The 12,661-nt window shown below is 36.8% G+C and overlaps 1 protein-coding gene across 1 annotated transcript in view; it reads right to left on the bottom strand.

The window, feature by feature from the left end:
• Window positions 1-12,009: 12,009 nt before the first annotated feature.
• CDC40 (cell division cycle 40) overlaps window positions 12,010-12,661 on the bottom strand; it is a gene marked incomplete at both ends in the record, with an annotated part of 47,434 nt that continues 46,782 nt past the window's right edge. Inside the window, one exon of the mRNA XM_079716516.1 lies at window positions 12,010-12,187. Coding sequence (XP_079572642.1) covers window positions 12,010-12,187 — 178 coding nt within the window. The remainder of the gene's footprint in view (window positions 12,188-12,661) is intronic.

The following is a 12,661-nucleotide window of genomic DNA, read 5'->3' as shown; positions in this document are numbered from 1 at the left end:
CCCACTAGCCTGTGACCTGCTTGAGGCCGGGATTGTGTTATTGCCTTTGTAGTACATGTAGCCTGGCATCTCTCACAGGGTAGGGGAACAGTTAACACTTGTTGAGGGGATGGACACAGAAGTGCCACAGTAGTCAACCTCCATCTGCCCAAACCCAGGCTCTTTGCCTGTCTGCCTCTGACAGAGTGGAGGATGCTTGTCCTCCTTCATTTCAGCTTGGAAGATAATCCCACACTTATCTCAGTTTTCCCTAAAATTAATTATGTATCTGTAATCCATGAATTTACCACCATGAAAAAGAAATTATATCACGTTTCTGTTTTTACTGGGTTGATGAGATCCTTAAATGTGTAGCCTGCTGTTTAAAATAGGGCCTTTCGGGCTTCCCTGGTGGCGCAGTGGTTGAGAGTCTGCCTGCCGATGCAGGAGACACGGGTTCGTGCCCCGGTTTGGGAAGATCCCACATGCTGTGGAGCGACTGGGCCCGTGAGCCATGGCCACTGAGCCTGCGCGTCTGGAGCCCGTGCTCCGCAACGGGAGAGGCCACAACAGTGAGAGGCCCGCGTACCGCAAAAAAAATAAAAAATAAAAAAAAATAAAATAAAATAAAATAGGGCCTTTCATTTGATGTTAACTCGTTTCTTCCTAGGATTTTCTTGTTCACTGTGTCAATAACATTCTTTACAGCCTTGTAGACTTCAATTATTCCTCCTCAGTTTTTGCTGAGGCCATGTTGTGACTTTATAAGAACCACTGATTCTGGTTTCTGGGAACTTAGACACACCAAATTCTGTAACTGAGTTTAAAAGACTAGAGTATCAAGTTATTCAACTCAGGATTCTTTTCATGCTCAGCCTTAAGTCCCCTCTCTTCCTATGAAACTAAACACAAAGCAGAACTTGGGTGTCTTCAAACCTGATTTCTCAACCTCCGACTTGCCTATGGTGTCAAATCTTTTTTTTTTTTTTTTTAATATTATCTCCAAGATTAAGTTTTTCCTTGCTGCCAGTTGGCATTCATTGTAAGCCTGTGGCCTGCGGGCCAGAGTCTCTCTCTTTCCCGGGACAGATACAGTGTGTTTTGGTAATACCAATCCTTTTTGTATATATTTTTTAATTAAGCAGATAATGCACGTTCTCAATAGTTCAAACAATCTCTATCATTTCTATTTACAGGATTAGACATTTACCCCTACAAATGATTTTCAAAAATCCTATTTCAAATAAATTAATTAAATAGTATAAAAATAAATCAAATTATTACCTTATTATAAATTAAGTACATCTTCTGGTATTTTTTATATCCCAAGAGAGCAGGAATACATACACTGTTCATTTAAGAAATTTTGGGAGAGCATAAAATACTGATTACTACTAGACCCAGATTCCTTCTCCCCATTGTTTTACCTCCTTCCACCCCACACATTCCCTGGGTTGGCTTTTTGCTTTTTGCAGTGGTTTGAAAATATTCCTCAGGTGAGAAACCAAAATACAGTAGAGTTATAGCATCTTACTAACTTGGGTTCAAAAGGGAATAAGACTTTCTGAATTAGTAGTGATGATTTTTTAAAATATAAATGAGGTTCTTTATATTAAAACTTATAGTACACTAATAAAAGTCATTGAAGTGAGAGGACCAGCTTGAATAAGTTTTATTTGAAATAACAGTTTAGCTGCTTTCAATGTCCCTAGGTTTTTCAAAAGTACAAAAAGTTTATCCAACTCAAAAGTGGTTTTTACTGTTAGTTTGCATGGTGTAGCCTCCAAAACAAAGTTAACTTCAGTCCTGTTTGGATTATATCACAGATTATCTTTCATTTTTCAATAAAAATTTTATATACTAAAGTAAACACAGACCTTTTTATACATTAAAACTTTTAACCCTTCTTATACACCAAGGTATGAAGTATACTAATCCTAAGTATCTAGTGTGACTAGGTTTTAGATGTATTCACACTCATACCAAGATTTTTAATTCATGGGATTGAAGATTAATGGCATTACTGAAAGCCCCCTTTGTACAGGACAGGTTACCATTTATTCCGGATTGGTGGTGCAGAACATCAACTTCATCACACTATATATATCTGAAGCAAGAATGGAAGTACTGTTAAGAAAAAAATAAAGACAAACTCAAAATAAATCACAAACACACCCACCCACACCCACCTACTAGGCAGCCTGTTCAATTGTTATTTGTACTTATTTTATGATTTTTTTCTAAGACTGTCCTTCATTCCCTTCATGGAGAGTTCGAAATTTGTGATGAATATTCTGACTGTTGCTATGGTTCCCCTGCCTCTAGAATTACTATGCTTATTGTGTGGGCCAGGGTTTTTTAACCTCAGCATTATTTCCATTTTGGGCTGGATAATTCTTTGTTGGGGCAGGGAGGGCCATTCTGTGCATTGTAGGATGTTTAGCAGCATCCCTGGCCCTCCCCCTAGGTGCCAGGAGCACCACAAAAACAACACAAAATATAAAAAACAAACATACAAAATCAAGAGCTGCTATTCATTGAGAGCTTACTATGTGCCCAGTACTGTGCATAGATTATTCCTAATTCTCCAAACAGTCCTATAAGGAAGTGTAATTTTCCCAATTATACAGGTAAGGAAACTCTGAGAGGTTAAATACCTTATTCAGATTATTCAAATGGTGAAGCAGGAATCCATATCTCAGACTGCCAAATCCCAAAGCCCATGCAGGGCCCCTCCACCGTCTGCTTCAATAGCCTTTGACAAACGTAAGGACATATTTTTGCCTCCCTATTAGTAAATGGGAAGAAAAGCCTACAAATTTACTAAGACCAGACCTGCAAATCTGTTAGAGTTGGGATCATTTTTGTAGCATGCAGGTTTAACTTAAACAATCTACTTAATTAAAATGTGCCCACCAAATGGTGGCTTACTGAAAAAATATGGGGTCCCAACAGCTTCTCTGTCAATATATTCAGGTTGCCAGGAAAGATCTTGCAAGTCCTGGAAGTGACTCTTGGCCCTCACTGGTCCCCATATGCCGCACTTTGCTCCTACATTTTAGGAAAGGCCCAGTCACTTGGAAGTGTAGTGTAAATTTCCTTTGTTTCAAACTCGCCTTTGACCTGCAGATATATGAGCTCAGATGTGAATATCTGTGACATACATCTCTTAATTAACTCCTACCAGAGCAGTGCTCATAAATGAATCTGAAGATAGAAATTTAATAATGCTCTTCTCAAATGATTTTAAAAACTGTTCCTTTTTGGATGAAAGACATATGAGAATGTAAGAGATTCAGAGGTCAACCTTTTAGCACAAAAGGTTGTGCTAAATCACAATTTGAGATTAAAGTCAAAGAAAAACAATTTTCCCAATCTCCCTTTTCTTAGAGTGATTGTATTTGACACAGTTATAATAGGTTATCATATAAATATTTGTAACTGTTCGACATAGTTCAAATGAAGTGAGCCAGGAAGAGATAAACAAACTTCTGTTACACTTGACTGAAGGTCCACTAGTATTTACATTAGGGTAGAACAAAAGCAAATTCATGAATTTACAGTGTTTAGTCCAAATCAGTTATTCATGTAAGCATTTCTGCTTTGACTATAAGATTTTAGTATATAGTAAATACAGTACAAGATTTGCATTTCCTAAGTATAACATGTTTGGATTTTGCAAAGCTTGAATTAATACCAGGGAGTCAGCCTCGTCGTCATATTTCTCCAGATGAAAAATGAAGGCCTCATTTAAACAGATTATTCTACTTGACTATATGATGGTAGGTACCTACAAGCTCAATTACGTAATATAATTCTCTTCTTTTGGAGATAAATTTATTTTGCCTTTTAAGCAATAACATAATTCCTTTTTGTACTAGCCAATTGCTGGTTCTTTGTGAATTCAATGCATTTAATTGTATGCTAAAATATGTTCCTTTTTCTTACATTTAAAGAGGTATTTGAACTTTACTTATCACATAAAATCATAATCCAGAGGTTCAAGATATTCTTAAACTGCTTAAATTTAGAAATTCTTTAATTTTATTGTATTTCTGTCCTTAAGAAAAGTAAATCAAGCAAGCTTAATATTGTCACACTTTATATTTAGCACTGTAGGGAGAAATGCTAGTTCCCAACACTTGTTAAAACTAATTGCTGGGCTTCCCTGGTGGCGCAGTGGTTGAGAGTCCGCCTGCCGATGCAGGGGATACGGGTTCGTGCCCCGGTCCGGGAGGATCCCGCATGCCGCAGAGCGGCTGGGTCCGTGAGCCATGGCCGCTGAGCCTGCGCGTCCGGAGCCTGTGCTCCGCAACGGGAGAGGCCACAGCAGTGAGAGGCCCGCGTACCGCAAAAAAAAAAAAAAAAAACAAAACTAATTGCTGTGTAAAACTAGCAATTCACATTCTCATATAAAATATTTTAAGTTTTTCTTAGTGATTGGTTTTATGCAATAAGATTGTCTGAAGTAATAAGGGTTTTTTTTTCCTGTTAAGTTTGGATTCTAATCTAGACTATTTTAATATAGAAACTCAGTATATATAGGACAGATATGCAATCAGTATGTACCAGGGAGCAGAGTTGGTGAATGACTGTGGTCCTCAGTCCTCCAGAGGTTCTCCTCCACTGCATTGCCTCCCACAAGACCCCCAGACCGCCCCAAGATCAAGCAATTAATGCACAGCACAATAGGCATCCTCCAGGACCCTGCACCATCCCTTTGTTTAGCTTCTATTCTAACTGCTCTATGTCATGCATTACCAGTCATTGGATATTTTGACATCACCCCTAGGTGGGTATATATAATAACCAAAAGTCCAAGTGGGTTCCATAACATTATTGAGAAACCACAATTATGTATCAATAAAAATAAGCTATTAGTTATCTGTACAAGAAAGTATTACTTCTCAAGGATTGGTGTCAGATCAAACATCATTTTCTCAGGGACTCCCATATTGAAGGCCCCCAGCTATGTCTCCTTACAATGTCTTCTATTCTTCCCCGCTTCATGCTCCTTTTACTTCAATGGATCTGCTTGTGTAATGGTTTCCCAGCAGACTGTAAGCTCCATGAGGGTAAACACCATGTCAGTATCCCCAGTGCCTACCATGGGGCCTGCTAGGTCAAAGGTGCTCCATAAATATTGTTGAATATGAATATAAAGAAAGCTGTTTCACAAAGGATTTTTCAGTGAAATTATTTCATCATCATTTGTTATTGACTTTTTTACTGGTATTAAAAATGTCTTTGGAATTTAGATGGACCAATATTTCTCATTTTGGTTAATTTAATTTTAGGCACAATTTGTCCTTTTCTTTTTTTTTTTTTTTTTTTTTGGTGTATGTGGGCCTCTCACTGTTGTGGCCTCTCCCGTTGTGGAGCACAGGCTCCGGACGCGCAGGCTCAGCAGCCATGGCTCACGGGCCCAGCCGCTCCGCGGCATGTGGGATCTTCCCGGACCGGGGCATGAACCCGTGTCCCCTGCATCGGCAGGCGGACTCTCAACCACTGCGCCACCAGGGAAGCCCTGTCCTTTTCTTGACATGGTTGTTTATTGCACTGCTTGCAATAGTCCTCATTCCTGATTAAAGGATGCTAACCTGAAGATCTTTCTTGACCTCGGGGACTTGAGAGCTATATAATAATTGAATTGAATAAATACAATAATAATTAAAGGCTCAGTTATTGTTAGAAGGTACCCTAGGATATAAAACCTCAATCTTCCTTTCTCATTCCTCATTGTCCTTTTTTCTTTTTTAACCAATTCCCAGAAAACACACTTTTTAGAGTCAGTGTATTTGGTCACAACTCACAGTAGCATGGAGAATATTTTTCAGTTATGAGAGAAAGAAGGTATGATGATGTAAAGGACAGGGGCTGGTATTTCTACAAAAACGATTAAAATCACATTGTTTTTCTAGGACAAAAAAAGTTAAGGTAGTTGTTCAAAGAGTAAAGACAAGGTGAGAGAGGGTATTATGTTCTCCAGGATATTTGAAGTCTGACCAAGAAAAGTCCTTTCGGGCACAGTTACCATTAGGTCTAACTCTCGTGGAAGAGGCTATGAGAATCTCTTTAGCTATAGGTTCTGTTTTACTAAAAGATGAAAAAAATCCAATCTTTTTAACTACCTCAGTGAAAGCAAGCTGGAAGCCACAAAGATTACAACACAAATCTGACAGTTTTTAAAATACACTTAAGTGGCAGTATGTAGAAGAGAAAGGATAGCAGGATGAAGGGAGAAAGATTCTGACCCTGCTGCTAACCAGCTGTGTGATACCAAGCAATTCATCACCCTCTTTGGCCTATTTTCTTATCTTAGGTTGGAATATTTGATTTCTAAGGTTTCTTCTAGCTTGAAAATCTCATTATTCTAGCATTTTGTGATTAGAGAAGGCTTAGACAGTGGTTAGGTAATTTCTTGATTTGTGTGCTGTAAAGTCTTAGGATAAATTCAGGAGAATCCAAATGATAGGTTTATTCAGAAGAAAAGCCCCAGATAAAAGATGAATTCATTATGATGCCTCTCCAGTCATCGAGTGAAGTGCCCTTAGGTAAAGTACCTTTTTAGGATAACACACTTAAACTCACAAGGTTCTAAAAATCAGAATGTTTCAGACTGCACTTGTTTACACTTCTGTGTTTTTAGACTATCCTAACAAAGTGGCAATATCCAAAGATACTAGATTAAGTATGTATCTTTATGGTGATCCTTCTGTATGTATATGTGTGAATATATATGTATGCATTTATCTATGTATGTATGTGTATGTGTTTATGTACATATATGAATGCCCAAGAAAGAAAAATCTTCAGGCACAAAAAGCTCGGGGGACCCTAGAACCAGAGAGGTAGAGCAGGAACCTACACTGCAGTGGTCCTAGTCCAGTATACCAGTGATGGCCAGTGGCCTAGAGCATTAGAGATAAGGCCTGTTGTGTTGGGGGAAAGGATTGGAACTGAGTGAGATACTTGAAGCAGTGGGACCCTTGGAGGGCTACAATCTCGATGGAAGAGGGTTCTAAAAACTACCCCTACCTCCCTTCCTCCGAGCACAAGGAAGTTACCCTTGCTATAGCTCTGGAGAAAAGCAAATTTTCTTATGAGAATTTGAAAACTTCAGCTTGTTTAAAGAGTTGAATCTATAATCACGTGGCTAAGAAATCCATAAGCTGAAAAATTTAGATATAAAACTGGTTCTAGGGGGTGATGTCTCAGGGGTACATGGCAGAAGCAAATGTAAAACCACTCAAAGGGACTCTTCAACTTGGACTAAAGTATTTCCTCCAAAAAACAAGACCCACGTAAGATGAACTCCTAATAAAAAATTACAACTGATAAGGAAATGGCCCACCATGAGATAGAGTTAACAGACACATTATACACTGGGATTTTCAGTCCAAGAATTTGAGATAACAGAATAACAATCTTAAAGAAAGTATAATATAAATTATTTGATGTGATTAAAGGCATAAAAGACTATATAGAAACCATAAAAAAGTAAGACATATGAAGAACAGGTAGATATAAAAAAGTACAAATAGACCTACCACAAAGGAAAAATAGTCACTAGAATGAGTTTAATGAATTAAACAGCAGATTAGACACAGCTGAAGAGACTGTAAAGTGAACTGGAAGATAAACCTGAGGAAACTGTCCAAAATGTAGTACAGAAAAATATGAACATTTATATTGTTTAAATAAGACATCTTATGAGTAGTTTGAACCTTAAAATGTCTTTCAGAAGATGAAGCAGTAAAGCTGGGTATTTGAGCCACTGTGTGTAAAAAGTGGTACTAGAATTGTATGGACAATATGGTAACCAGAAGCCACATGTTGCTACTGAGCATCTAGCATGTGGCTAGTATGACTTGAGGAGATGAATTTTAAATTATATTTACTTTTAATTAAGTTAAAAACTTATACTTGATTCAATTATTAGAAAACTCTTAGTAGGTCTGTTTGGAACAACTTAGGCATGTAAATCTACTTTGTGTGAAACAGATAAAATATTTGATGAAAATTTAGTGTCTGCATTGAGATGTGCTGTTAAGCGTAAAATATACACCAGATCTCAGACTTAGTATGAGAAAAGTAAAATATTAATTTTAAAAATAATTGAATGTTGAAAGAATATTTTGGATCATACATTATTTATATTAATATCCCCTTTTTAATGTGGCCATTAGAAAATTAAGCATTATATATATGGCTCATGTATTTCTATTAGTGCTATACTAGAACACATACTTAAATACAAAATGTTTGAGATTTGAGTTAGTCCCTCAGATCTCAAAAATGCTGAAGGTTGGAGAGTAGGATGTGGGGAGCTAAAAAATCATCTGAAGACAGTTATTGCAGTTATAGGAAGCTGTAAAAGCAAAGGAGTTATCACTTTGTCACTAAAAATAAAGCCACTCTAAGGACTCTGGCTGCAAGTTGTGACTTCTTTAAGTTTCAGATAAAATTTCAGTGTTTAGATTGAGAAAATTGTTTGTATAGTTATTAAAGTGACTTTGAACATGGAAGGTGTACATATAAACATGTAAAATATATATCATTCACATACATACATGCATATAAATACATGCACACACACACACGTATATATTTTTGGTTAGCTAAATTTCTCTAAGTTTACACACTCTAAACAGTGTAGTTTCTGAAATACTCAAGATAAACTCAGACTCCACTAATTCTCATTCTTAGTGTGCATATCATCTGGGGAACTTAATAAAAGTGCTGACTTTGAACCAGGGAATGAATATACAGTATTTGTAAAATTGCAGTCTTTTGCTAGTTCATTCATTTTATTTACCCACTGATCAAATAAATATTTGATAACATGAATTTTGAACCAGCTGCTAAGATGGAATCTTCTTTCCACTGGATCTTCTCTTCTTCTTCTTAGGTCCCTTAGTAATTGCCTTGTTTACACTGTATTTCATCAGTTATTTTATGATCAAGAAAGAATGCCGCCAATTAAACTATGACACATCATTGATTTTAAGACATAGCCCTATTTCAGAGATGTTAAAAATGTGAAAAACCTGCATCTTTGATGAAATGTAGCATCAATGTTCCCTAGGTCTCACTTTGAGACCCAAAGTTAATACTGCTGATGGATATTTTGGCCTGGATGGCACTTGACACTTCCCTTCTCCATACCTGAATTCATTATGGTTTCCTCAACCAACCACTACTTTCTTCTGAATTCTGTATCTCAGTAAGTGACACCATCTCCAGGTGGTTCTCAGTCTACACTCTGAGAAACAGTATTTTTCAAGTAGAGTCTCTATAATTGTTGCTAGTGTTGCAATTCTTACAGCTACCATCCAAGGGTTTGCTATTTCATTGTCCATGTTTTCTTCCAGGTAATTAATAAACATGCTAAGGACATCAACCAGCCTCACAATGTATCCTCAAAAATCACTCTATACTGTTCTACTTAGAGAAGTGCCTGTTTGAGGCTACTCCCTGTTCCTTATCTTAAAACTGGCTCCCTATTTAGGACAACATATTCCCAGCCTGTGCTTCAGTATTGAAATATTCATTAAACCTTCACTAAAGCATCACTTTTATTCTAACTTTTAGGAAGGAAATCTGTCCTGGGTGTGACAAAAGGGTTGCAGTGAGGAAAAGGAGCCAGATGGTAACCATTTAATTCCAGTCACAACATAATCTGGAAACTTTCTTATGCTGGAAAAGAACCCCACTCATTTGTATAGTCTAAAATGGATACAATCATGACTCAGTGGCACCAAGTGAATAAATATGGACTGTGTTAAACTTAGTCTATGTGCTCTGAGGACACTGCCCTGTATTCTTGTCATTTATTTAGAATAAACCCATTAATATACTATACTCACTTTTAAAGCATCACTTCTCCCCAGAAAATCAAAATGACCCATTTAAAATATGCAAATGTTTAACGTGGTGTCTCAGAGTTAAGACTTAAAAGGAGACTAAGAATGAAAATTTTGATAACACTTTCTACAAAAGTGCTTTATTTAAAAATACAGTCTTTTAAAAAAAAGCGACAACTTTTATATACAGTTCCTTAGTTTAGAAACAGTTAAAAACACAATAAAATAAACCCATATTTTGAAATTATGATTTGTAACATACACAATACTGGTGCTGAACAAGATAGTTCAAATGTATGATTAACTCTTTTTGTCCCATCATATTTCAGTAATTCACATTTGTTAAAACCAGTGGTTGGGACTAAAGAAAAGCTCCTGTCTGAATTTTTTCCTCTCCAGGAAATGGCAGGCACCCTTCCCAGCAGATAAAGAAATAGAAATGACAGCAGCTAGGCAGTGTATTCTTATTTCTTTGAGTGCCTGTGTGTCCAAAAATACATCTCTCCCACTTTTATTCTCTTTTTCTATTTTCTTCTTTGAAATTTATTTATATGTGGCTATAACACCTGGTCATCTATACCACGTCTTTTTAAATTTAATGTTTAAAAATGGAAGTTCTAAGGGTACGGAGCATGAACTGCTCTTGATAGCACAGGACTCAGAGCTAATGATGTTCCTAGGATATCAACACTCAACATGATTCTGGTCTCCAAGTCAGCACTCTGAGCAGCTATGAACCAATCTTTTACAGCATGGTATTGAAATATTTCATACTACATTCAAACATCTAACATAGATTTGTAAAAAAACAGGAGAAATGGCTTGTCAAACTAAAGTGCTCTTGGTTACTATATTTAAGAGGCTATCTTGATTTCACAATCTGAAGTTGAAAAAAAATTTTTTTAACCAATCACAGTCCCTGCTTCTCAAACTGGGAAACCTAGCCATCTTTCTGGAGTGTCAATTTTACCCAAAGATTTGGAAAGAAGTTTAAAATTTTTCTAATCTTAAAAAGTTTTATTGAATATATTCATAAGAAAAATCAGATTAATTTTATAGATAAAACATACAACTTCAAAGAAATTACAAGTTGACATTTTGAACTATGTCCTCACATCCAATCTCCTATGAGGAGTATTTCAGTAGTAACAACTGTGAAGAGGTGAGTGACCTAGGAGACCCTGATTTCTGAAAGTTTAGCCAGGTCCTTATTGGACAGTAAATACAAATACAGTTCAAAGTCTTGATTCAGGGCCTCCCTGGTGGCGCAGTGGTTGAGAGTCCGCCTGCCGATGCAGGGGATACGGGTTCGTGCCCCGGTCTGGGAGGATCCCATATGCCGCGGAGCGGCTGGGCCCGTGAGCCATGGCTGCTGAGCCTGTGCATCCGGAGCCTGTGCTCCGCAACGGGAGAGGCCACAACAGTGAGAGGCCCGCGTACCACAAAAAAAAAAAAAAAAAAAAAGAAAAAAAAAAAAAAAAAAAAAAAAAGTCTTGATTCATCCTCTCGAGTTCCATCTTCAAAAATAATGTAATTCTCTAATTATATACAATCCTGTCTATACTGATCAAGAAGAAAGTCAAGGAAAGAACTCTGGACTGATTTTTATTTTACACTGTTTAATAATTAGAGGAATGCTGCAGTCAGAGAAGATTGCTGGCTTACAACTAAACAGACACAACATACGTCATAAAAAATAGTGGAACTCCTGAATCCGAAAGATTAGAACTTGACCCACTGAAAATAATGGGAACAGTAACTGTGGGTGGTTTTATCCATCTTTCAGATTCACATTAAATTATACCATCCCTGTTCTTCCCTTTTTGTTAGAGGTAATCCACTAGGGATTCCTTCTTAGCTCTAAAGGGATCCTTTCAGTACGTCATGGGGGTAAACCCAAACTGCCTGCCAAAAATAACTACTTGTCAAATATAAAGTTAATGGTCATTCTCTGTATAAATAACAAAATGAAGTTGCCAATGAAATTATATGAGCCAAATTTACAAAGTTTTTTTCTTTTTAAACAATGGTTCAACTTCATAAGGCCACGTAAGCAAATCATAATCTGTAAATCAAGTTGTCATTTAACACATTTAATAATTAAATATAGTTAAATATGATATTGGATCAAAAATGATCCCAGATAGTATAAGGATTAATCCCATTAATCCCACAATTTAATGAGACCATCCCAACCACAAGTTATGACTTTAGATGTTTCATGAGGATGCCACACTGCACCTATACACACTTTATCATGAGCTTTGAATCTACTGTAGAGTTTTGTGGTCTTCCAGTCCCAGATGTTTAATTTTCCATTTCCATCTCCTGAAATCACATAGCTTGAGAAGAATGAGAAGAAAAATAAATTCAAATTATTCAAACACCTTAAACTGGTAAAGTCGGTGAGGAACAGAGAAAGAATTTATCTTTTTCACCTTAACAAAAAAATCACTGTGATTATATAATACTTAGAATAATAAGGTAGAGTATAAAGCAGTCTATAATTTAAACTTCTATCAAAAAACCTCCCCACTGAGTGACCAATCTAACAGTGAAAAATTATTTTTAACTTGGAAGATTGGGAGAGCCAGGGGCCACAGTGAATGCGGTATCACAATCACTCTCTAGACAGTCAGAAACAGTGTAAGGGAACCAGTTTCATACAGAGCCGGCAAACACATGTAGACCCATTCAACTATAGTGGACTCTACCACCTTCATAACTATTTTTGGCTCCAACAGCTTCTGAATATATCCAAGATTCACTCAGAGGTAGGAGTCTAAATCCCAATTACCAGGCTAAACATACAAGTT

Source organism: Hyperoodon ampullatus, assembly GCF_949752795.1.
Source record: "Hyperoodon ampullatus genome assembly, chromosome: 12".
In the NCBI taxonomy this organism is placed as follows: Eukaryota; Metazoa; Chordata; class Mammalia; order Artiodactyla; family Ziphiidae; genus Hyperoodon; species Hyperoodon ampullatus.
The sequence above is the reverse complement of the archived record's forward strand: the minus strand, read 5'-3'. Positions and strand labels throughout refer to the sequence as shown.